The sequence below is a fragment of the Bombina bombina genome, chromosome 12 (genome assembly GCF_027579735.1).
Source record: "Bombina bombina isolate aBomBom1 chromosome 12, aBomBom1.pri, whole genome shotgun sequence".
Lineage (NCBI taxonomy): Eukaryota > Metazoa > Chordata > Amphibia > Anura > Bombinatoridae > Bombina > Bombina bombina.
This window is the reverse complement of record NC_069510.1, coordinates 118,077,177-118,105,086: the sequence shown is the minus strand read 5'-3', so window position 1 is coordinate 118,105,086 and position 27,910 is coordinate 118,077,177. Positions and strand designations below refer to the sequence as shown.

At 38.7% G+C, this 27,910-nt stretch overlaps 3 protein-coding genes across 3 annotated transcripts in view; all 3 read right to left on the bottom strand.

The window, feature by feature from the left end:
- TOR2A (torsin family 2 member A) overlaps positions 1-19,517 on the bottom strand; it is a 114,789-nt gene extending 95,272 nt beyond the window's left edge. The window contains exon 1 of the mRNA XM_053695407.1: positions 19,369-19,517. Coding sequence (XP_053551382.1) covers positions 19,369-19,489 — 121 coding nt within the window. The 5' untranslated portion in view covers positions 19,490-19,517. The remainder of the gene's footprint in view (positions 1-19,368) is intronic.
- Positions 19,518-19,904: 387 nt separating this feature from the next.
- On the bottom strand, positions 19,905-20,768 carry LOC128642698 (uncharacterized). The gene has a single exon (XM_053695477.1). It carries the CDS (start codon positions 20,766-20,768, stop codon positions 19,905-19,907), a length of 864 nt encoding a protein of 287 aa, XP_053551452.1.
- Positions 20,769-21,060: 292 nt separating this feature from the next.
- LOC128642697 (uncharacterized) lies at positions 21,061-22,455 on the bottom strand. Its single transcript, XM_053695476.1, has one exon. It carries the CDS (start codon positions 22,453-22,455, stop codon positions 21,061-21,063), a length of 1,395 nt encoding a protein of 464 aa, XP_053551451.1.
- Between the last annotated feature and the right edge of the window lie 5,455 nt (positions 22,456-27,910).

Genomic DNA, 27,910 nt, shown 5'->3' with positions numbered 1-27,910 from the left:
ACTGTACTATATACAGGTAGTAGTGAGTGACACTATCCGTACTGTGTATTATACTGTACTATATACAGGTAGTAGTGAGTGACACTATCCGTACTGTGTATTATACTGTACTATATACAGGTAGTAGTGAGTGACACTATCAGTACTGTGTATTATACTGTACTATATACAGGTAGTAGTGAGTGACACTATCTGTACTATATACAGGTAGTAGTGAGTGACACTATCGGTACTGTGTATTATACTGTACTATATACAGGTAGTAGTGAGTGACACTATCGGTACTGTGTATTATACTGTACTATATACAGGTAGTAGTGAGTGACACTATCGGTACTGTGTATTATACTGTACTATATACAGGTAGTAGTGAGTGACACTATCGGTACTGTGCATTATACTGTACTATATACAGGTAGTAGTGAGTGACACTATCCGTACTGTGTATTATACTGTACTATATACAGGTAGTAGTGAGTGACACTATCCGTACTGTGTATTATACTGTACTATCCGTACTGTGTATTATACTGTACTATATACAGGTAGTAGTGAGTGACACTATCGGTACTGTGTATTATACTGTACTATATACAGGTAGTAGTGAGTGACACTATCCGTACTGTGTATTATACTGCACTATCCGTACTGTGTATTATACTGTACTATATACAGGTAGTAGTGAGTGACACTATCGGTACTGTGTATTTTTACTGTACTATATATCAGGGTAGTAGTGAGTGACACTATCAGTACTGTGTATTATACTGTACTATATACAGGTAGTAGTGAGTGACACTATCCGTACTGTGCATTATACTGTACTATATACAGGTAGTAGTGAGTGACACTATCCGTACTGTGTATTATACTGTACTATATACAGGTAGTAGTGAGTGACACTATCGGTACTGTGTATTATACTGTACTATATACAGGTAGTAGTGAGTGACACTATCCGTACTGTGTATTATACTGTACTATATACAGGTAGTAGTGAGTGACACTATCCGTACTGTGTATTATACTGTACTATATGCAGGTAGTAGTGAGTGACACTATCCGTACTGTGTATTATACTGTACTATATACAGGTAGTAGTGAGTGACACTATCGGTACTGTGTATTATACTGTACTATATACAGGTAGTAGTGAGTGACACTATCGGTACTGTGTATTATACTGTACTATATACAGGTAGTAGTGAGTGACACTATCGGTACTGTGTATTATACTGTACTATATACAGGTAGTAGTGAGTGACACTATCCGTACTGTGTATTATACTGTACTATATACAGGTAGTAGTGAGTGACACTATCCGTACTGTGCATTATACTGTACTATATACAGGTAGTAGTGAGTGACACTATCGGTACTGTGTATTATACTGTACTATATACAGGTAGTAGTGAGTGACACTATCCGTACTGTGTATTATACTGTACTATATACAGGTAGTAGTGAGTGACACTATCCGTACTGTGTATTATACTGTACTATATACAGGTAGTAGTGAGTGACACTATCGGTACTGTGTATTATACTGTACTATATACAGGTAGTAGTGAGTGACACTATCGGTACTGTGTATTATACTGTACTATATACAGGTAGTAGTGAGTGACACTATCGGTACTGTGTATTATACTGTACTATATACAGGTAGTAGTGAGTGACACTATCGGTACTGTGTATTATACTGCACTATCCGTACTGTGTATTATACTGTACTATATACAGGTAGTAGTGAGTGACACTATCGGTACTGTGTATTATACTGTACTATATACAGGTAGTAGTGAGTGACACTATCCGTACTGTGTATTATACTGCACTATATACAGGTAGTAGTGAGTGACACTATCGGTACTGTGTATTAAACTGTACTATATACAGGTAGTAGTGAGTGACACTATCGGTACTGTGTATTATACTGTACTATATACAGGTAGTAGTGAGTGACACTATCGGTACTGTGTATTATACTGTACTATATACAGGTAGTAGTGAGTGACACTATCCGTACTGTGTATTATACTGTACTATATACAGGTAGTAGTGAGTGACACTATCCGTACTGTGTATTATACTGTACTATATACAGGTAGTAGTGAGTGACACTATCTGTACTGTGTATTATACTGTACTATATACAGGTAGTAGTGAGTGACACTATCGGTACTGTGTATTATACTGTACTATATACAGGTAGTAGTGAGTGACACTATCAGTACTGTGTATTATACTGTACTATATACAGGTAGTAGTGAGTGACACTATCCGTACTGTGTATTATACTGTACTATATACAGGTAGTAGTGAGTGACACTATCCGTACTGTGTATTATACTGTACTATATGCAGGTAGTAGTGAGTGACACTATCCGTACTGTGTATTATACTGTACTATATACAGGTAGTAGTGAGTGACACTATCCGTACTGTGTATTATACTGTACTATATACAGGTAGTAGTGAGTGACACTATCTGTACTGTGTATTATACTGTACTATATACAGGTAGTAGTGAGTGACACTATCCGTACTGTGTATTATACTGTACTATATACAGGTAGTAGTGAGTGACACTATCCCTACTGTGTATTATACTGTACTATATACAGGTAGTAGTGAGTGACACTATCCGTACTGTGTATTATACTGTACTATATACAGGTAGTAGTGAGTGACACTATCCGTACTGTGTATTATACTGTACTATATACAGGTAGTAGTGAGTGACACTATCGGTACTGTGTATTATACTGTACTATATACAGGTAGTAGTGAGTGACACTATCGGTACTGTGTATTATACTGTACTATATACAGGTAGTAGTGAGTGACACTATCGGTACTGTGTATTATACTGTACTATATACAGGTAGTAGTGAGTGACACTATCGGTACTGTGCATTATACTGTACTATATACAGGTAGTAGTGAGTGACACTATCCGTACTGTGTATTATACTGTACTATATACAGGTAGTAGTGAGTGACACTAACCGTAATGTGTATTATACTGTACTATCCGTACTGTGTATTATACTGTACTATATACAGGTAGTAGTGAGTGACACTATCGGTACTGTGTATTATACTGTACTATATACAGGTAGTAGTGAGTGACACTATCCGTACTGTGTATTATACTGCACTATCCGTACTGTGTATTATACTGTACTATATACAGGTAGTAGTGAGTGACACTATCGGTACTGTGTATTATACTGTACTATATACAGGTAGTAGTGAGTGACACTATCGGTACTGTGTATTATACTGTACTATATACAGGTAGTAGTGAGTGACACTATCGGTACTGTGTATTATACTGTACTATATACAGGTAGTAGTGAGTGACACTATCGGTACTGTGTATTATACTGTACTATATACAGTTAGTAGTGAGTGACACTATCGGTACTGTGTATTATACTGTACTATATACAGTTAGTAGTGAGTGACACTATCGGTACTGTGTATTATACTGTACTATATACAGGTAGTAGTGAGTGACACTATCGGTACTGTGTATTATACTGTACTATATACAGGTAGTAGTGAGTGACACTATCCGTACTGTGTATTATACTGTACTATATACAGGTAGTAGTGAGTGACACTATCCGTACTGTGTATTATACTGTACTATATACAGGTAGTAGTGAGTGACACTATCCGTACTGTGTATTATACTGTACTATATACAGGTAGTAGTGAGTGACACTATCCGTACTGTGTATTATACTGTACTATATACAGGTAGTAGTGAGTGACACTATCGGTACTGTGTATTATACTGTACTATATACAGGTAGTAGTGAGTGACACTATCGGTACTGTGTATTATACTGTACTATATACAGGTAGTAGTGAGTGACACTATCGGTACTGTGTATTATACTGTACTATATACAGGTAGTAGTGAGTGACACTATCGGTACTGTGTATTATACTGTACTATATACAGGTAGTAGTGAGTGACACTATCCGTACTGTGTATTATACTGTACTATATACAGGTAGTAGTGAGTGACACTATCCGTACTGTGTATTATACTGTACTATATACAGGTAGTAGTGAGTGACACTATCGGTACTGTGTATTATACTGTACTATATACAGGTAGTAGTGAGTGACACTATCGGTACTGTGTATTATACTGTACTATATACAGGTAGTAGTGAGTGACACTATCCGTACTGTGTATTATACTGTACTATCCGTACTGTGTATTATACTGTACTATATACAGGTAGTAGTGAGTGACACTATCGGTACTGTGTATTATACTGTACTATATACAGGTAGTAGTGAGTGACACTATCGGTACTGTGTATTATACTGTACTATATACAGGTAGTAGTGAGTGACACTATCCGTACTGTGTATTATACTGCACTATCCGTACTGTGTATTATACTGTACTATATACAGGTAGTAGTGAGTGACACTATCCGTACTGTGTATTATACTGTACTATATACAGGTAGTAGTGAGTGACACTATCCGTACTGTGTATTATACTGTACTATATACAGGTAGTAGTGAGTGACACTATCCGTACTGTGTATTATACTGTACTATATACAGGTAGTAGTGAGTGACACTATCCGTACTGTGTATTATACTGTACTATATACAGGTAGTAGTGAGTGACACTATCCGTACTGTGTATTATACTGTACTATATACAGGTAGTAGTGAGTGACACTATCGGTACTGTGCATTATACTGTACTATATACAGGTAGTAGTGAGTGACACTATCCGTACTGTGTATTATACTGTACTATATACAGGTAGTAGTGAGTGACACTATCGGTACTGTGTATTATACTGTACTATATACAGGTAGTAGTGAGTGACACTATCCGTACTGTGTATTATACTGTACTATATACAGGTAGTAGTGAGTGACACTATCCGTACTGTGTATTATACTGTACTATATACAGGTAGTAGTGAGTGACACTATCGGTACTGTGTATTATACTGTACTATATACAGGTAGTAGTGAGTGACACTATCCGTACTGTGTATTATACTGTACTATATACAGGTAGTAGTGAGTGACACTATCTGTACTGTGTATTATACTGTACTATATACAGGTAGTAGTGAGTGACACTATCCGTACTGTGTATTATACTGTACTATATACAGGTAGTAGTGAGTGACACTATCCGTACTGTGTATTATACTGTACTATATACAGGTAGTAGTGAGTGACACTATCCGTACTGTGTATTATACTGTACTATATACAGGTAGTAGTGAGTGACACTATCGGTACTGTGTATTATACTGTACTATATACAGGTAGTAGTGAGTGACACTATCCGTACTGTGTATTATACTGTACTATATGCAGGTAGTAGTGAGTGACACTATCCGTACTGTGTATTATACTGTACTATATACAGGTAGTAGTGAGTGACACTATCGGTACTGTGTATTATACTGTACTATATACAGGTAGTAGTGAGTGACACTATCCGTACTGTGTATTATACTGTACTATATACAGGTAGTAGTGAGTGACACTATCGGTACTGTGTATTATACTGTACTATATACAGGTAGTAGTGAGTGACACTTTTCGTACTGTGTATTATACTGTACTATATACAGGTAGTGAGTGACACTATCCGTACTGTGTATTATACTGTACTATATACAGGTAGTAGTGAGTGACACTATCGGTACTGTGTATTATACTGTACTATATACAGGTAGTAGTGAGTGACACTATCGGTACTGTGTATTATACTGTACTATATACAGGTAGTAGTGAGTGACACTATCCGTACTGTGTATTATACTGTACTATATACAGGTAGTAGTGAGTGACACTATCCGTACTGTGTATTATACTGTACTATATACAGGTAGTAGTGAGTGACACTATCCGTACTGTGTATTATACTGTACTATATACAGGTAGTAGTGAGTGACACTATCCGTACTGTGTATTATACTGCACTATATACAGTTAGTGAGTGACACTATCTGTACTGTGCATTATACTGTACTATATACAGGTAGTAGTGAGTGACACTATCCGTACTGTGTATTATACTGTACTATATACAGGTAGTAGTGAGTGACACTATCCGTACTGTGTATTATACTGCACTATCCGTACTGTGTATTATACTGTACTATATACAGGTAGTAGTGAGTGACACTATCCGTACTGTGTATTATACTGTACTATATACAGGTAGTAGTGAGTGACACTATCCGTACTGTGTATTATACTGTACTATATACAGGTAGTAGTGAGTGACACTATCGGTACTGTGTATTATACTGTACTATATACAGGTAGTAGTGAGTGACACTATCCGTACTGTGTATTATACTGCACTATATACAGGTAGTAGTGAGTGACACTATCCGTACTGTGTATTATACTGTACTATCCGTACTGTGTATTATACTGCACTATATACAGGTAGTAGTGAGTGACACTATCGGTACTGTGTATTATACTGTACTATATACAGGTAGTGAGTGACACTATCCGTACTGTGTATTATACTGTACTATATACAGGTAGTAGTGAGTGACACTATCCGTACTGTGTATTATACTGTACTATATACAGGTAGTAGTGAGTGACACTATCAGTACTGTGTATTATACTGTACTATATACAGGTAGTAGTGAGTGACACTATCGGTACTGTGTATTATACTGTACTATATACAGGTAGTAGTGAGTGACACTATCGGTACTGTGTATTATACTGTACTATATACAGGTAGTAGTGAGTGACACTATCGGTACTGTGTATTATACTGTACTATATACAGGTAGTAGTGAGTGACACTATCGGTACTGTGTATTATACTGTACTATATACAGGTAGTAGTGAGTGACACTATCCGTACTGTGTATTATACTGCACTATCCGTACTGTGTATTATACTGCACTATATACAGGTAGTAGTGAGTGACACTATCGGTACTGTGTATTATACTGTACTATATACAGGTAGTGAGTGACACTATCCGTACTGTGTATTATACTGTACTATATACAGGTAGTAGTGAGTGACACTATCCGTACTGTGTATTATACTGTACTATATACAGGTAGTAGTGAGTGACACTATCAGTACTGTGTATTATACTGTACTATATACAGGTAGTAGTGAGTGACACTATCGGTACTGTGTATTATACTGTACTATATACAGGTAGTAGTGAGTGACACTATCAGTACTGTGTATTATACTGTACTATATACAGGTAGCAGTGAGTGACACTATCCGTACTGTGTATTATACTGTACTATATACAGGTAGTAGTGAGTGACACTATCCGTACTGTGTATTATACTGTACTATATACAGGTAGCAGTGAGTGACACTATCGGTACTGTGTATTATACTGTACTATATACAGGTAGTGAGTGACACTATCCGTACTGTGTATTATACTGTACTATATACAGGTAGTAGTGAGTGACACTATCGGTACTGTGTATTATACTGTACTATATACAGGTAGTAGTGAGTGACACTATCAGTACTGTGTATTATACTGTACTATATACAGGTAGTAGTGAGTGACACTATCGGTACTGTGTATTATACTGTACTATATACAGGTAGTAGTGAGTGACACTATCGGTACTGTGTATTATACTGTACTATATACAGGTAGTAGTGAGTGACACTATCAGTACTGTGTATTATACTGTACTATATACAGGTAGTAGTGAGTGACACTATCGGTACTGTGTATTATACTGTACTATATACAGGTAGTAGTGAGTGACACTATCTGTACTGTGTATTATACTGTACTATATACAGGTAGTAGTGAGTGACACTATCTGTACTGTGTATTATACTGTACTATATACAGGTAGTAGTGAGTGACACTATCCGTACTGTGTATTATACTGTACTATATACAGGTAGTAGTGAGTGACACTATCCGTACTGTGTATTATACTGTACTATATACAGGTAGTAGTGAGTGACACTATCCGTACTGTGTATTATACTGTACTATATACAGGTAGTAGTGAGTGACACTATCCGTACTGTGTATTATACTGTACTATATACAGGTAGTAGTGAGTGACACTATCTGTACTGTGTATTATACTGTACTATATACAGGTAGTAGTGAGTGACACTATCAGTACTGTGTATTATACTGTACTATATGCAGGTAGTAGTGAGTGACACTATCCGTACTGTGTATTATACTGTACTATATACAGGTAGTAGTGAGTGACACTATCGGTACTGTGTATTATACTGTACTATATACAGGTAGTAGTGAGTGACACTATCTGTACTGTGTATTATACTGTACTATATACAGGTAGTAGTGAGTGACACTATCCGTACTGTGTATTATACTGTACTATATACAGGTAGTAGTGAGTGACACTATCCGTACTGTGTATTATACTGTACTATATACAGGTAGTAGTGAGTGACACTATCCGTACTGTGTATTATACTGTACTATATACAGGTAGTAGTGAGTGACACTATCAGTACTGTGTATTATACTGTACTATATACAGGTAGTAGTGAGTGACACTATCTGTACTGTGTATTATACTGTACTATATACAGGTAGTAGTGAGTGACACTATCCGTACTGTGTATTATACAGGTAGTAGTGAGTGACACTATCGGTACTGTGTATTATACTGTACTATATACAGGTAGTAGTGAGTGACACTATCTGTACTGTGTATTATACTGTACTATATACAGGTAGTAGTGAGTGACACTATCGGTACTGTGCATTATACTGTACTATATACAGGTAGTAGTGAGTGACACTATCGGTACTGTGCATTATACTGCACTATATACAGGTAGTAGTGAGTGACACTATCAGTACTGTGTATTATACTGTACTATATACAGGTAGTAGTGAGTGACACTATCGGTACTGTGTATTATACTGTACTATATACAGGTAGTAGTGAGTGACACTATCGGTACTGTGTATTATACTGTACTATATACAGGTAGTAGTGAGTGACACTATCGGTACTGTGTATTATACTGTACTATATACAGGTAGTAGTGAGTGACACTATCGGTACTGTGTATTATACTGTACTATATACAGGTAGTAGTGAGTGACACTATCCGTACTGTGTATTATACAGGTAGTAGTGAGTGACACTATCCGTACTGTGTATTATACTGTACTATATACAGGTAGTAGTGAGTGACACTATCCGTACTGTGTATTATACTGTACTATATACAGGTAGTAGTGAGTGACACTATCAGTACTGTGTATTATACTGTACTATATACAGGTAGTAGTGAGTGACACTATCTGTACTGTGTATTATACTGTACTATATACAGGTAGTAGTGAGTGACACTATCCGTACTGTGTATTATACAGGTAGTAGTGAGTGACACTATCGGTACTGTGTATTATACTGTACTATATACAGGTAGTAGTGAGTGACACTATCTGTACTGTGTATTATACTGTACTATATACAGGTAGTAGTGAGTGACACTATCCGTACTGTGTATTATACTGTACTATATACAGGTAGTAGTGAGTGACACTATCCGTACTGTGTATTATACTGTACTATATACAGGTAGTAGTGAGTGACACTATCCGTACTGTGTATTATACTGTACTATATACAGGTAGTAGTGAGTGACACTATCTGTACTGTGTATTATACTGTACTATATACAGGTAGTAGTGAGTGACACTATCCGTACTGTGTATTATACTGTACTATATACAGGTAGTAGTGAGTGACACTATCCGTACTGTGTATTATACTGTACTATATACAGGTAGTAGTGAGTGACACTATCGGTACTGTGTATTATACTGTACTATATACAGGTAGTAGTGAGTGACACTATCTGTACTGTGTATTATACTGTACTATATACAGGTAGTAGTGAGTGACCCTATCAGTACTGTGTATTATACTGTACTATATACAGGTAGTAGTGAGTGACACTATCGGTACTGTGTATTATACTGTACTATATACAGGTAGTAGTGAGTGACACTATCGGTACTGTGTATTATACTGTACTATATACAGGTAGTAGTGAGTGACACTATCGGTACTGTGTATTATACTGTACTATATACAGGTAGTAGTGAGTGACACTATCGGTACTGTGTATTATACTGTACTATATACAGGTAGTAGTGAGTGACACTATCCGTACTGTGTATTATACAGGTAGTAGTGAGTGACACTATCCGTACTGTGTATTATACTGTACTATATACAGGTAGTAGTGAGTGACACTATCCGTACTGTGTATTATACTGTACTATATACAGGTAGTAGTGAGTGACACTATCTGTACTGTGTATTATACTGTACTATATACAGGTAGTAGTGAGTGACACTATCCGTACTGTGTATTATACTGTACTATATACAGGTAGTAGTGAGTGACACTATCTGTACTGTGTATTATACTGTACTATATACAGGTAGTAGTGAGTGACACTATCGGTACTGTGTATTATACTGTACTATATACAGGTAGTAGTGAGTGACACTATCGGTACTGTGTATTATACTGTACTATATACAGGTAGTAGTGAGTGACACTATCCGTACTGTGTATTATACTGTACTATATACAGGTAGTAGTGAGTGACACTATCCGTACTGTGTATTATACTGTACTATATACAGGTAGTAGTGAGTGACACTATCTGTACTGTGTATTATACTGTACTATATACAGGTAGTAGTGAGTGACACTATCGGTACTGTGTATTATACTGTACTATATACAGGTAGTAGTGAGTGACACTATCGGTACTGTGTATTATACTGCACTATATACAGGTAGTAGTGAGTGACACTATCGGTACTGTGTATTATACTGTACTATATACAGGTAGTAGTGAGTGACACTATCGGTACTGTGTATTATACTGTACTATATACAGGTAGTAGTGAGTGACACTATCGGTACTGTGTATTATACTGTACTATATACAGGTAGTAGTGAGTGACACTATCGGTACTGTGTATTATACTGTACTATATACAGGTAGTAGTGAGTGACACTATCGGTACTGTGTATTATACTGTACTATATACAGGTAGTAGTGAGTGACACTATCTGTACTGTGTATTATACTGTACTATATACAGGTAGTAGTGAGTGACACTATCGGTACTGTGTATTATACTGTACTATATACAGGTAGTAGTGAGTGACACTATCGGTACTGTGTATTATACTGTACTATATACAGGTAGTAGTGAGTGACACTATCCGTACTGTGTATTATACTGTACTATATACAGGTAGTAGTGAGTGACACTATCCGTACTGTGTATTATACTGCACTATATACAGTTAGTGAGTGACACTATCCGTACTGTGTATTATACTGTACTATATACAGGTAGTAGTGAGTGACACTATCCGTACTGTGTATTATACTGTACTATATACAGGTAGTGAGTGACACTATCTGTACTGTGTATTATACTGTACTATATACAGGTAGTGAGTGACACTATCCGTACTGTGTATTATACTGTACTATATACAGGTAGTGAGTGACACTATCCGTACTGTGTATTATACTGTACTATATACAGGTAGTAGTGAGTGACACTATCCGTACTGTGTATTATACTGTACTATATACAGGTAGTAGTGAGTGACACTATCCGTACTGTGTATTATACTGTACTATATACAGGTAGTAGTGAGTGACACTATCCGTACTGTGTATTATACTGTACTATATACAGGTAGTAGTGAGTGACACTATCCGTACTGTGTATTATACTGTACTATATACAGGTAGTAGTGAGTGACACTATCCGTACTGTGTATTATACTGCACTATATACAGGTAGTAGTGAGTGACACTATCCGTACTGTGTATTATACTGTACTATATACAGGTAGTAGTGAGTGACACTATCCGTACTGTGTATTATACTGTACTATATACAGGTAGTAGTGAGTGACACTATCCGTACTGTGTATTATACTGTACTATATACAGGTAGTAGTGAGTGACACTATCCGTACTGTGTATTATACTGTACTATATACAGGTAGTAGTGAGTGACACTATCCGTACTGTGTATTATACTGCACTATATACAGGTAGTAGTGAGTGACACTATCCGTACTGTGTATTATACTGTACTATATACAGGTAGTAGTGAGTGACACTATCCGTACTGTGTATTATACTGTACTATATACAGGTAGTAGTGAGTGACACTATCCGTACTGTGTATTATACTGCACTATATACAGGTAGTAGTGAGTGACACTATCCGTACTGTGTATTATACTGTACTATATACAGGTAGTAGTGAGTGACACTATCCGTACTGTGTATTATACTGTACTATATACAGGTAGTAGTGAGTGACACTATCCGTACTGTGCATTATACTGTACTATATACAGGTAGTAGTGAGTGACACTATCCGTACTGTGTATTATACTGTACTATATACAGGTAGTAGTGAGTGACACTATCCGTACTGTGTATTATACTGTACTATATACAGGTAGTAGTGAGTGACACTATCGGTACTGTGTATTATACTGTACTATATACAGGTAGTAGTGAGTGACACTATCGGTACTGTGTATTATACTGTACTATATACAGGTAGTAGTGAGTGACACTATCCGTACTGTGTATTATACTGTACTATATACAGGTAGTAGAGAGTGACACTATCCGTACTGTGTATTATACTGTACTATATACAGGTAGTAGTGAGTGACACTATCCGTACTGTGTATTATACTGCACTATATACAGGTAGTAGTGAGTGACACTATCCGTACTGTGTATTATACTGCACTATATACAGGTAGTAGTGAGTGACACTATCGGTACTGTGCATTATACTGTACTATATACAGGTAGTAGTGAGTGACACTATCGGTACTGTGCATTATACTGTACTATATACAGGTAGTAGTGAGTGACACTATCCGTACTGTGCATTATACTGTACTATATACAGGTAGTAGTGAGTGACACTATCCGTACTGTGCATTATACTGTACTATATGCAGGTAGTAGTGAGTGACACTATCCGTACTGTGTATTATACTGTACTATATACAGGTAGTAGTGAGTGACACTATCTGTACTGTGTATTATACTGTACTATATACAGGTAGTAGTGAGTGACACTATCGTCTGTGTAACTAGTAGTACTTATATACAGGTAGTAGTGAGTGACACTATCGTACTGTGTATTATCTAGTACTATATACAGGAGTAGTGAGTGACACTATCCGTACTGTGTATTATACTGCACTATATACAGGTAGGTAGTGGAGTGACACTCATCAGTACTGTGTATTTTACTGTACTATATACAGGTAGTAGTGAGTGACACGATCCTGTACTGTGTATTATACGGTACTATTTACAGGTAATAGTGAGTGTCAAATCTTTGTGTTTAGTAGTTGAGTTGAAACTATCTCTACTGTGTATTATACTGCACTATATACAGGTAGTAGGAGTGAGGACACTATCTGTACTGTGTATTATACTGTACTATATATCATGGTAGTAGTGAGTGACACTATCTCGTACTGTGTATTATACTGTACTATATACAGGTAGTAGTGGATGACACTATCCGTACTGTGTATTATACTGTCCTATATCAGGTAGTAGTGAGTGACACTATCCGTAACTGTGTATTATACTGTACTATATACAGGTAGTAGTGAGTGACACTATCGGTACTGTGTATTATACTGTACTATATACAGGTAGTAGTGAGTGACACTATCCGTACTGTGTATTATACTGTACTATATGCAGGTAGTAGTGAGTGACACTATCCGTACTGTGTATTATACTGTACTATATACAGGTAGTAGTGAGTGACACTATCGGTACTGTGTATTATACTGTACTATATACAGGTAGTAGTGAGTGACACTATCCGTACTGTGTATTATACTGTACTATATACAGGTAGTAGTGAGTGACACTATCCGTACTGTGTATTATACTGCACTATATACAGGTAGTAGTGAGTGACACTATCCGTACTGTGTATTATACTGCACTATATACAGGTAGTAGTGAGTGACACTATCCGTACTGTGTATTATACTGTACTATATACAGGTAGTAGTGAGTGACACTATCTGTACTGTGTATTATACTGTACTATATACAGGTAGTAGTGAGTGACACTATCGGTATCTGTGTATTATACTGTACTATATACAGGTAGTAGTGAGTGACACTATCCGTACTGTGTATTATACTGTACTATATACAGGTAGTAGTGAGTGACACTATCCGTACTGTGTATTATACTGTACTATATACAGGTAGTAGTGAGTGACACTATCTGTACTGTGTATTATACTGTACTATATACAGGTAGTAGTGAGTGACACTATCGGTACTGTGTATTATACTGTACTATATACAGGTAGTAGTGAGTGACACTATCCGTACTGTGTATTATACTGTACTATATACAGGTAGTAGTGAGTGACACTATCAGTACTGTGTATTATACTGTACTATATACAGGTAGTAGTGAGTGACACTATCGTACTGTGTATTATACTGTACTATATACAGGTAGTAGTGAGTGACACTATCCGTACTGTGTATTATACTGTACTATATACAGGTAGTAGTGAGTGACACTATCCGTACTGTGTATTATACTGTACTATATACAGGTAGTAGTGAGTGACACTATCGTACTGTGTATTATACTGTACTATATACAGGTAGTAGTGAGTGACACTATCCGTACTGTGTATTATACTGTACTATATACAGGTAGTAGTGAGTGACACTATCGGTACTGTGTATTATACTGTACTATATACAGGTAGTAGTGAGTGACACTATCGGTACTGTGTATTATACTGTACTATATACAGGTAGTAGTGAGTGACACTATCGGTACTGTGCATTATACTGTACTATATACAGGTAGTAGTGAGTGACACTATCCGTACTGTGTATTATACTGTACTATATACAGGTAGTAGTGAGTGACACTATCCGTACTGTGTATTATACTGTACTATATACAGGTAGTAGTGAGTGACACTATCGGTACTGTGTATTATACTGTACTATATACAGGTAGTAGTGAGTGACACTATCGGTACTGTGTATTATACTGTACTATATACAGGTAGTAGTGAGTGACACTATCAGTACTGTGTATTATACTGTACTATATACAGGTAGTAGTGAGTGACACTATCCGTACTGTGTATTATACTGTACTATATACAGGTAGTAGTGAGTGACACTATCGGTACTGTGTATTATACTGTACTATATACAGGTAGTAGTGAGTGACACTATCCGTACTGTGTATTATACTGTACTATATACAGGTAGTAGTGAGTGACACTATCGTACTGTGTATTATACTGTACTATATACAGGTAGTAGTGAGTGACACTATCCGTACTGTGTATTATACTGTACTATATACAGGTAGTAGTGAGTGACACTATCCGTACTGTGTATTATACTGTACTATATACAGGTAGTAGTGAGTGACACTATCCGTACTGTGTATTATACTGTACTATATACAGGTAGTAGTGAGTGACACTATCGGTACTGTGTATTATACTGTACTATATACAGGTAGTAGTGAGTGACACTATCCGTACTGTGTATTATACTGTACTATATACAGGTAGTAGTGAGTGACACTATCGGTACTGTGTATTATACTGTACTATATACAGGTAGTAGTGAGTGACACTATCGGTACTGTGTATTATACTGTACTATATACAGGTAGTAGTGAGTGACACTATCCGTACTGTGTATTATACTGTACTATATACAGGTAGTAGTGAGTGACACTATCCGTACTGTGTATTATACTGTACTATATACAGGTAGTAGTGAGTGACACTATCCGTACTGTGTATTATACTGCACTATATACAGGTAGTAGTGAGTGACACTATCCGTACTGTGTATTATACTGTACTATATACAGGTAGTAGTGAGTGACACTATCCGTACTGTGTATTATACTGTACTATATACAGGTAGTAGTGAGTGACACTATCCGTACTGTGTATTATACTGTACTATATACAGGTAGTAGTGAGTGACACTATCGTACTGTGTATTATACTGTACTATATACAGGTAGTAGTGAGTGACACTATCTGTACTGTGTATTATACTGTACTATATACAGGTAGTAGTGAGTGACACTATCGGTACTGTGTATTATACTGTACTATATACAGGTAGTAGTGAGTGACACTATCCGTACTGTGTATTATACTGTACTATATACAGGTAGTAGTGAGTGACACTATCCGTACTGTGTATTATACTGCACTATATACAGGTAGTAGTGAGTGACACTATCTGTACTGTGTATTATACTGCACTATATACAGGTAGTAGTGAGTGACACTATCGGTACTGTGTATTATACTGTACTATATACAGGTAGTAGTGAGTGACACTATCCGGTACTGTGTATTATACTGTACTATATACAGGTAGTAGTGAGTGACACTATCCGTACTGTGTATTATACTGTACTATATACAGGTAGTAGTGAGTGACACTATCGGTACTGTGTATTATACTGTACTATATACAGGTAGTAGTGAGTGACACTATCCGTACTGTGTATTATACTGTACTATATACAGGTAGTAGTGAGTGACACTATCCGTACTGTGTATTATACTATATACAGGTAGTAGTGAGTGACACTATCCGTACTGTGTATTATACTGTACTATATACAGGTAGTAGTGAGTGACACTATCGGTACTGTGTATTATACTGCACTATATACAGGTAGTAGTGAGTGACACTATCGGTACTGTGTATTATACTGTACTATATACAGGTAGTAGTGAGTGACACTATCCGTACTGTGTATTATACTGTACTATATACAGGTAGTAGTGAGTGACACTATCCGTACTGTGTATTATACTGCACTATATACAGGTAGTAGTGAGTGACACTATCCGTACTGTGTATTATACTGTACTATATACAGTTAGTGAGTGACACTATCCGTACTGTGTATTATACTGTACTATATACAGGTAGTATTGAATGACACTATCCGTACTGTGTATTATACTGTACTATATACAGGTAGTAGTGAGTGACACTATCCGTACTGTGTATTATACTGCACTATATACAGGTAGTAGTGAGTGACACTATCCGTACTGTGTATTATACTGTACTATATACAGGTAGTAGTGAGTGACACTATCCGTACTGTGTATTATACTGTACTATATACAGGTAGTAGTGAGTGACACTATCGGTACTGTGTATTATACTGTACTATATACAGGTAGTAGTGAGTGACCCTATCCGTACTGTGTATTATACTGTACTATATACAGGTAGTAGTGAGTGACACTATCCGTACTGTGTATTATACTGTACTATATACAGGTAGTAGTGACACTATCCGTACTGTGTATTATACTGCACTATATACAGTTAGTGAGTGACACTATCCGTACTGTGTATTATACTGCACTATATACAGTTAGTGAGTGACACTATCCGTACTGTGTATTATACTGTACTATATACAGGTAGTATTGAATGACACTATCCGTACTGTGCATTATACTGTACTATATACAGGTAGTAGTGAGTGACACTATCCGTACTGTGTATTATACTGTACTATATACAGGTAGTAGTGAGTGACACTATCCGTACTGTGTATTATACTGTACTATATACAGGTAGTAGTGAGTGACACTATCCGTACTGTGTATTATACTGTACTATATACAGGTAGTAGTGAGTGACACTATCAGTACTGTGTATTATACTGTACTATATACAGGTAGTAGTGAGTGACACTATCGGTACTGTGTATTATACTGTACTATATACAGGTAGTAGTGAGTGACACTATCGGTACTGTGTATTATACTGTACTATATACAGGTAGTAGTGAGTGACACTATCTGTACTGTGTATTATACTGTACTATATACAGGTAGTAGTGAGTGACACTATCCGTACTGTGTATTATACTGTACTATATACAGGTAGTAGTGAGTGACACTATCCGTACTGTGTATTATACTGCACTATATACAGGTAGTAGTGAGTGACACTATCCGTACTGTGCATTATACTGTACTATATACAGGTAGTAGTGAGTGACACTATCGGTACTGTGTATTATACTGTACTATATACAGGTAGTAGTGAGTGACACTATCCGTACTGTGTATTATACTGTACTATATACAGGTAGCAGTGAGTGACACTATCCGTACTGTGTATTATACTGTACTATATACAGGTAGCAGTGAGTGACACTATCCGTACTGTGTATTATACTGTACTATATACAGGTAGTAGTGAGTGACACTATCTGTACTGTGTATTATACTGTACTATATACAGGTAGTAGTGAGTGACCCTATCCGTACTGTGTATTATACTGTACTATATACAGGTAGTAGTGAGTGACACTATCCGTACTGTGTATTATACTGTACTATATACAGGTAGTAGTGAGTGACACTATCCGTACTGTGTATTATACTGTACTATATACAGGTAGTAGTGAGTGACACTATCCGTACTGTGTATTATACTGTACTATATACAGGTAGTAGTGAGTGACACTATCCGTACTGTGTATTATACTGTACTATATACAGGTAGTAGTGAGTGACACTATCCGTACTGTGTATTATACTGTACTATATACAGGTAGTAGTGAGTGACACTATCTGTACTGTGTATTATACTGTACTATATACAGGTAGTAGTGAGTGACCCTATCCGTACTGTGTATTATACTGTACTATATACAGGTAGTAGTGAGTGACACTATCCGTACTGTGTATTATACTGTACTATATACAGGTAGTAGTGAGTGACACTATCCGTACTGTGTATTATACTGTACTATATACAGGTAGTAGTGAGTGACACTATCTGTACTGTGTATTATACTGTACTATATACAGGTAGTAGTGAGTGACCCTATCCGTACTGTGTATTATACTGTACTATATACAGGTAGTAGTGAGTGACACTATCCGTACTGTGTATTATACTGTACTATATACAGGTAGTGAGTGACACTATCCGTACTGTGTATTATACTGTACTATATACAGGTAGTAGTGAGTGACACTATCCGTACTGTGTATTATACTGTACTATATACAGGTAGTAGTGAGTGACACTATCCGTACTGTGTATTATACTGTACTATATACAGGTAGTAGTGAGTGACACTATCCGTACTGTGTATTATACTGCACTATCCGTACTGTGTATTATACTGTACTATATAAAGTACTTACCCAGTAGGTCGGGCTGGAAGTCGCACTCACACCGGCTGTACAAGCTACAAGGGAGCGCGGGCAGCTCCCAACCTGACACCGCAACCACTAGCACAAACTGCAGCAAGCAGCAGGTCGCCATGCTATACCGGCCCCTGGCATCACGGGAAATGTAGTCTTACTGAAATCAAATTCTGCCATATTAATTGACGTCATGAACCACTTCACCCAATCAGCAGCTGGTCGCCATGTTCACCTGCCGCCCCTGCTTCATGGGAAATGTAGTCTTAGTGCACTTAGACTCTGCCATGCTAATGACGCCATGGATCCGATTCACCAATCACCAGCGTGGATACGTCACTAGTCAGCGATAAACTGCTGTGTTGTTGGCGTTTTTTTTTTGCAGATTGATTCGTTTGAGATATTGTGTGATTTGTTGTAGCGCTCAGTTACTCAGGTCATTACCCCCCATGAAAAATCCGGTAATTACACCCCCCCCATCAGGAAATTACCCTCCCCGTGTAGAGAAGGAGGTTGTGGTGTTTGACAGTACGGAGCTAGGTGTACTGAAGGAGGTTGTAGTGTTTGGCAGTAGGAGCTGGGTGCCATGGCTGGGTGTACGGGAGGAGGTTGGGGTGTTTGGCAGTAGGAGCTGGGTGCCATGGCTGGGTGTACTGGAGGAAGTTGAGGTGTTTGGTAGTAGGAGCTGGGTGCCATGGCTGGGTGTACTGAAGAAGGTTAGGGTGATTGGCAGTAGGAGCTGGGTGCCATGGCTGGGTGTACTGGAGGAAGTTGAGGTGTTTGGTAGTAGGAGCTGGGTGCCATGGCTGGGTGTACTGGAGGAGGTTGAGGTGTTTGGTAGTAGGAGCTGGGTGTACTGAAGGAGGTTGAGGTGTTTGGCAGTAGGAGCTGGGTGTCATGGCTGGGTGTACTGGAGGAGGTTGAGGTGTTTGGTAGTAGGAGCTGGGTGTACTGAAGGAGGTTGAGGTGTTTGGCAGTAGGAGCTGGGTGCCATGGCTGGGTGTACTGAAGGAGGTTGAGGTGTTTGGCAGTAGGAGCTGGGTGCCATGGCTGGGTGTACTGGAGGAGGTTGAGGTGTTTGGCAGTAGGAGCTGGGTGCCATGGATGGGTGTACTGGAGGAGGTTGAGGTGTTTGGCAGTAGGAGCTGGGTGCCATGGCTGGGTGTACTGGAGGAGGTTGAGGTGTTTGGCAGTAGGAGCTGGGTGCCATGGCTGGGTGTACTGGAGGAGGTTGAGGTGTTTGTAGTAGGAGCTTGGTGTACTGAAGGAGGTTGAGGTGTTTTGGCAGTAGGAGCTGGGTGCCATGGCTGGGTGTACTGGAGGAGGTTGAGGTGTTTGGTAGTAGGAGCTGGGTGTACTGAAGGAGGTTGAGGTGTTTGGCAGTAGGAGCTGGGTGCCATGGCTGGGTGTACTGAAGGCAGATGAGATGTTTGGCAGTAGGAGCTGGGTGTACTGAAGGAGGTTGAGGTGTTTGCAGTAGGAGCTGGGTGTACTAAAGGAGGTTGAGGCGTTTGGCAGTATGAGCTGGGTGTACTAAAGGAGGTTGAGGTGATTGGCAGTAGGAGCTGGGTACCATGGCTGGGTTTACTGAAGGTGGTTGAGATGTTTGGCAGTAGGAGCTGGGTGCCATGGCTGGGTTTACTGAAGAAGGTTGAGCTGTTTGGCAGTATGAGCTGTGTGCCATGGCTGGGTTTACTGAAGGAGGTTGAGGTGTTTGGCAGTAGGAGCTGTGTGCCATGGCTGGGTGAACTGAAGGTGGTTGAGGTGTTTGGCAGTAGGAGCTGGGTTTACTGAAGGTGGTTGAGACGTTTGGCAGTAGGAGCTGGGTCTACTGAAGGAGGTTGAGCTGTTTGGCATTAGGAGCTGGGTGCCATGGCTTGGTGTACTAATGGAGGTTGGGGTGTTTGGCAGTAGGAGATGGGTGCCATGGCTGGGTGTACTAAATGAAGTTGGGGTGTATGGCAGTAGGAGCTGGGTGCCATGGCTGGGTGTACTGAAGGAGGTTGAGGTGTTTGGCAGTAGGAGCTGGGTGCCATGGCTGAGTGTACTGAAGGAGATTGAGGTGTTTGGCAGTAGGAGCTGGGTGCCATGGCTGGGTGTACTGAAGGAGGTTGAGGTGTTTGGCAGTAGGAGCTGGGTGCCATGGCTGGGTATACTGAAGGAGGTTGGGGTGTTTGGCAGTAGGAGCTGAGTGCCATGGCTGGGTGTACTGGAGGAGGTTGAAGTGTTTGGCAGTAGGAGCTGGGTGTACTGAAGGAGGTTGAGGTGTTTGGCAGTAGAAGCTGTGTGCCATGGCTTGATGTACTGAAGGAGGTTGAGGTGTTTGTAGTAGGAGCTGGGTGTACTAAAGGAGGTTGAGGTGTTTGTAGTAGGAGCTGGGTGTACTGAAGGAGGTTGAGGTGTTTGGCAGTAGGAGCTGGGTGCCATGGCTGGGTGTACTGAAGGCAGATGAGATGTTTGGCAGTAGGAGCTGGTGCCTTGGCTAGGTGAACTCAAGGAGGTTGAGGTGTTTTGGCAGTAGGAGCTGGGTGCCATGGCTGGGTGTACTGAAGGAGGTTGAGGTGTTTGTAGTAGGAGCTTGGTGTACTGAAGGAGGTTGAGGTGTTTGGCAGTAGGAGCTGTGTGCCATGGCTTGGTGTACTGAAGGAGGTTGAGGTGTTTGTAGTAGGAGCTGGGTGTACTGAAGGAGGTTGAGGTGTTTGGCAGTAGGAGCTGGGTGCCATGGCTGGGTGTACTGAAGGAGGTTGAGATGTTTGGCAGTAGGAGTTGGGTGCCATGGCTGGGTTTACTGAAGGAGGTTGAGGTGTTTGGCAGTAGGAACTGCGTGCCATGGCTGGGTGTACTGAAGGAGGTTGAAGTGTTTGGTAATAGGAACTGGCTGCCTTGCTGGGTGTACTGAATGAGGTTTAGGTGTTTGGCAGTAGGAGCTGGGTGTACTGAAGGAGGTTGAGGTGTCTGGCAGTAGGAGCTGCGTGCCATGGCTGGGTGTACTGGAGGAGGTTGAGGTGTTTGGCAGTAGGAGCTGTGTGCCATGGCTGGGTGTACTGAAGGAGGTTGAGATGATTGGCAGTAGGAGCTGGGTACCATGGCTGGGTTTACTCAATAATTCATTTCTTTCATGTAATTAGCAAGAGTCCATGAGCTAGTGACGTATGGGATATACATTCCTACCAGGAGGGGCAAAGTTTCCCAAACCTTAAAATGCCTATAAATACACCCCTCACCACACCCACAATTCAGTTTTACAAACTTTGCCTCCGATGGAGGTGGTGAAGTAAGTTTGTGCTAGATTCTACGTTGATATGCGCTCCGCAGCAAGTTGGAGCCCGGTTTTCCTCTCAGCGTGCAGTGAATGTCAGAGGGATGTGAGGAGAGTATTGCCTATTTGAATGCAGTGATCTCCTTCTACGGGGTCTATTTCATAGGTTCTCTGTTATCGGTCGTAGAGATTCATCTCTTACCTCCCTTTTCAGATCGACGATATACTCTTATATATACCATTACCTCTGCTGATTCTCGTTTCAGTACTGGTTTGGCTTTCTACAAACATGTAGATGAGTGTCCTGGGGTAAGTAAATCTTATTTTCTGTGACACTCTAAGCTATGGTTGGGCACTTTGTTTATAAAGTTCTAAATATATGTATTCAAACATTTATTTGCCTTGACTCAGAATGTTCAACTTTCCTTATTTTTCAGACAGTCAGTTTCATATTTGGGATAATGCATTTGAATTAATCATTTTTTCTTACCTTCAAAAATTTGACTCTTTTTTCCCTGTGGGCTGTTAGGCTCGCGGGGGCTGAAAATGCTTCATTTTATTGCGTCATTCTTGGCGCGGACTTTTTTGGCGCAAAAATTCTTTTCCGTTTCCGGCGTCATACGTGTCGCCGGAAGTTGCGTCATTTTTTGACGTTATTTTGCGCCAAAAATGTCGGCGTTCCGGATGTGGCGTCATTTTTGGCGCCAAATAATGTGGGCGTCTGATTTGGCGCTAAAAAATATGGGCGTCGCTTTTGTCTCCACATTATTTTAGTCTCATTTTTTCATTGCTTCTGGTTGCTAGAAGCTTGTTCTTTGGCATTTTTTCCCATTCCTGAAACTGTCATTTAAGGAATTTGATCAATTTTGCTTTATATGTAGTTTTTTTGTCTTACATATTGCAAGATGTCTCACGTTGCATCTGAGTCAGAAGATACTACAGGAAAATCGCTGTCTAGTGCTGGAGCTACCAAGCTAAGTGTATCTGCTATAATTTTTGGTATCTGTTTCTCCAGCTGTTGTTTGTATTGCATGTCATGACAAACTTATTATGCAGATAAAATTTCCTTTAGTACTGTTACATTACCTGTTGCTGTTCCGTCAACATCTAATTTTCAGAGTGTTCCTGATAAACATAAGAGATTTTTTTTTTTTTTTTTTAAATCCATTAAGAAGGCTATGTCTGTTATTTCTCCTTCTAGTTTACATAAAAGTCTTTTAAAACTTCTCTTTTTTCAGATGAATTTTTAAATGAACATCATCATTCTGATACTGATAAATCTTTGTTCAAGATGGAATTTATTCATTCTTTATTTAAAGAAGTATTAATTGCATTAGAAATAGAGGATTCTGGTCCTCTTGATACTAAATCTAAACGTTTAAATAAGGTTTTTAAATCTCCTGTAGTTATTCCAGAAGTGTTTAATCTCCCTGATGCTATTTCTGAAGTAATTTCCAGGGAATGGAATAATTTGGGTAATTCTTTTACTCCTTCTAAACGTTTAAGCAATTATATCCTGTGCCATCTGACAGATTAGAGTTTTTTTGGGACAAAATCCCTAAGGTTATGGGGCTGTCTCTACTCCTGCTAAATGTACTACTATTCCTACGGCAGATAGTACTTTATTTAAGGGAAATTGAATCCTTTCTAAGAAAAGCTTACTTATGTTCAGGTAATCTTTTTAGACCTGCTATATTTTTAGCGGATGTTGCTGCAGCTTCAACTTTTTGGTTAGAAACTTTAGCGCAACAAGTAACAGATCATAATTTTATAGCATTATTATTATTCTATAACATGCTAATAATTTTATTGGTGATACCATCTTTTGATATCATTAGAGTTGATGTCAGGTATATGTCTCTAGCTATTTTAGCTAGAAAAGCTTTATGGATTAAACTTGGAATGCTGATATGTCTTCTAAGTCAACTTTGCTTTCCCTTTCTTTCCAGGGTATTAAATTATTATTTCAATTGTTTCTGGAAGGAAGGGAACTTTTTTACCAAAGGATAAAAAATCTAAGGTAAATTTAGGTCTAATCTTTTTTGTTCCTTTCCTCACAACAAGGAACAAAAGCCTGATCCTTCATCCTCAGGAGCGGTATCAGTTTGGAAACTATTTCCAGTTTGGAATATATCCAAGCCTTATAGAAATCTATAGCCAGCTCCTAAGTACCCATGAAGGTGCGGCCCTTATTCCAGCTCAGCTGGTATGGGGCAGATTACGTTTTATTCAAAGAAATTTGGATCAATTCCGTTCTCAATCTCTGGTTTCAGAACATTGTTTCAGAAAGGTACAGAATTGGCTTCAGTTAAGGCCTCCTGCTAAGAGATTTTTTTCTTTCCCGTGTCCCAGTTAACACAGCAAAGGCTCAGCATTTCTGAAATGTGTTTCAGATCTAGAGTTGGTTGGAGTAATTATGCCAGTTCCAGTTCTGGAACAGGGGCTGGGGTTTTATTTTATCTCTTCATTGTACCAAGAAGGTCAATTCCTTCAGACCAGTTCCAGATCTATCAATATTGAATCGTTATGCAAGGATACCAACATTCAAGATGGTTACTGTAGGACTATCCTGTTTTTTGTTTAGCAAGGGCATTATATGTCTACAATAGATTTACAGGATGTGTATCTGCATATTCCGATTCATCCAGATCACTTTTAGTGTCTGAGATTCTCTTTTTAGACAAGCATTACCAGTTTTTTTGGCTCTACCGTTTGGCCTAGCCTCAGTTCCAAGAATTTTTTTCAAAGGTTCTTGGTGCCCTTCTTTCTGTAATCAGAGAACAGGGTTTTGGTATTTCCTTATTTGGACGATATCTTGGTATTTGCTCAGTCTTCTCATTTTCGAAGAATCTCATACGTATCGACTTGTGTTGTTTCTTCAAGTTCATGGTTGGAGGTTCAATTTACTAATCAGTTCATTGATTCCTCAGACAAGGGTAACCTTTTTAGGTTTCTAGATAGATTCAGTGTCTATGACTCTGTCCTTGTCAGACAAGAGAAGTTTAACATTGATATCAGCTTGTCAAAATCTTCAGTCACAATCATTCCCTTTGGTAGCCTTATGCATGGAAATTTTAGGTCTTAGGACTGCCGCATCAGATGCGATCTCCTTTGCTCGTTTTCACATGCGACCTCTTCAGCTCTGTATGCTGAACCAATGGTGCAGGGATTACTCAAAGATATCTCAATTAATATCTTTAAACCGATTATACGACACTCTCTGACATGGTGGACAGATCACCATCGTTTAGTTCAGGGGGCTTCTTGTTCTTCCGACCTGGACTATAATCTCAACAGATGCAAGTCTTACAGGTTGGGGAGCTGTGTTCAGTCTTGGCCTCTTCTGAAGAGAGAGTTGTTCATTTGTTTTCAGATAGACAATGTCACAACTGTGGCATACATCAATCATCAAGGAGGGACTCACAGTCCTCTGGTTATGAAAGAAGTATCTCGAATTTTGGTTTGGGCGGAATCCAGCTCCTGTCTAATCTCTGCGGTTCATATCCCAGGTATGGACAATTGGAAAGCGGATTATCTCAGTCGCCAAACGTTGCACCTGGGCGAATGGTCTCTTCACCCAGAGGTATTTCCTCAGATTGTTCAAATGTGGGAACTCCCAGAAATAGATCTGATGGCTTCTCATCTAAACAAGAAACTTCCCTGGTATCTGTCCGGATCCCAGGATCCTCGGGCGGAGGCAGTGGATGCATTATTTCTTCCTTACAAGTGTCATCCTCCTATATCTTTCCGCCTCTAGTTCTTCTTCCAAGGGTATTCTCCAATATTCTAAAGGAATGCTCGTTTGTTCTGCTGGTAGCTCCAGCATGGCCTCACAGGTTTTGGTATGCGGATCTTGTCCGGATGGCCTCTTGCCAACCGTGGACTCTTCCGTTAAGACCAGTTTTTCTGTCTCAAAATCTTAATTTTAAGGTATGGAGTTTGAACGCTTGATTCTTGGTCAAAGAGGTTTCTCTGACTCTGTGATTGATACTATGTGACAGGCTCGTAAATCTGTATCTAGAGAGATATATTAAAGAGTCTGGAAGACTTATATTTCTTAGTGTCTTTCTCATCTTTTTTCTTGGCATTCTTTTTGAATACCGAGAATTTTACAGTTTCTTCAGGATGGTTTAGATAAAGGTTTGTCCGCAAGTTCCTTGAAAGACAAATCTCTGCTCTTTCTGTTCTTTTTCACAGAAGGTTTGCTAATCTTCCTGATATTTATTGTTTTGTACAACCTTTGGTTCGTATAAAACCTGTCATTAAGTCAATTTCTCCTCCTTGGAGTTTGAATTTGGTTCTGGGGGCTCTTCAAGCTCTTCCTTTTGAACCCATGCATTCTTTGGTCATTATATTACTTTCTTGGAAAGTTTTGTTTCTTTTGGCCATCTCTTCTGCCAGAAGAGTCTCTGAATTATCTACTCTTTTTTTGTGAGTCTCCTTTTCTGATTTTGCATCAGGATAAGGCGGTGCTGCGAACTTCTTTTGAATTTTTTACCTAAGGTTGTGAATTCTAACAACATTAGTAGAGAAATTGTGGTTCCTTCATTATGTCCTGATCCTATGAATTCTAAGGAGAAATCATTGCATTCTTTGGATGCTGTTAGAGCTTTGTAATATTATGTTGAAGCTACTAAGTCTTTCCGAAAGACTTCTAGTCTATTTGTCATCTTTTCCGGTTCTAGAAAAGGCCAGAAAGCTTCTGCCATTTCTTTGGCATCTTGGTTGAAATCTTTATTTCATCATGCCTATGTTGAGTCGGGTAACACTCCGCCTCAAAGGATTACAGCTCATTCTACTAGGTCAGTTTCTACTTCCTGGGCGTTTAGGAATGAAGCTTCGGTTGATCAGATTTGCAAAGCAGCAACTTGGTCCTCTTTGCATAATTTTACTAAATTCTACCATTTTGTTGTGTTTTCTTCTTTTGAAGCAGTTTTTGGTAGAAAAGTACTTCAGGCAGTGTTTTCAGTTTGAATCTTCTGCTTATGTTTTTTCATTAAAATTTTATTCTGGGTGTGGATTATTTTCAGCAGGAATTGGCTGTCTTTATTTTATCCCTCCCTCTCTAGTGACTCTTGCGTGGAAAGATCCACATCTTGGGTAATCATTATCCCATACGTCACTAGCTCATGGACTCTTGCTAATTACATGAAAGAAAACATAATTTATGTAAGAACTTACCTGATAAATTCATTTCTTTCATATTAGCAAGAGTCCATGAGGCCCGCCCTTTTTTGTGGTGGTTTTGATTTTTTTGTATAAAGCACAATTATTCCAATTCCT

What these genes read in the sequence shown, in the direction of transcription:
- LOC128642698 (XM_053695477.1), bottom strand. Translation starts at nt 20,768, where the DNA reads ATGGCACCCAGCTCCTACTGCCAAACACCTCAACCTCCTTCAGTACAC.
- LOC128642697 (XM_053695476.1), bottom strand. Translation starts at nt 22,455, where the DNA reads ATGGTACCCAGCTCCTACTGCCAATCATCTCAACCTCCTTCAGTACAC.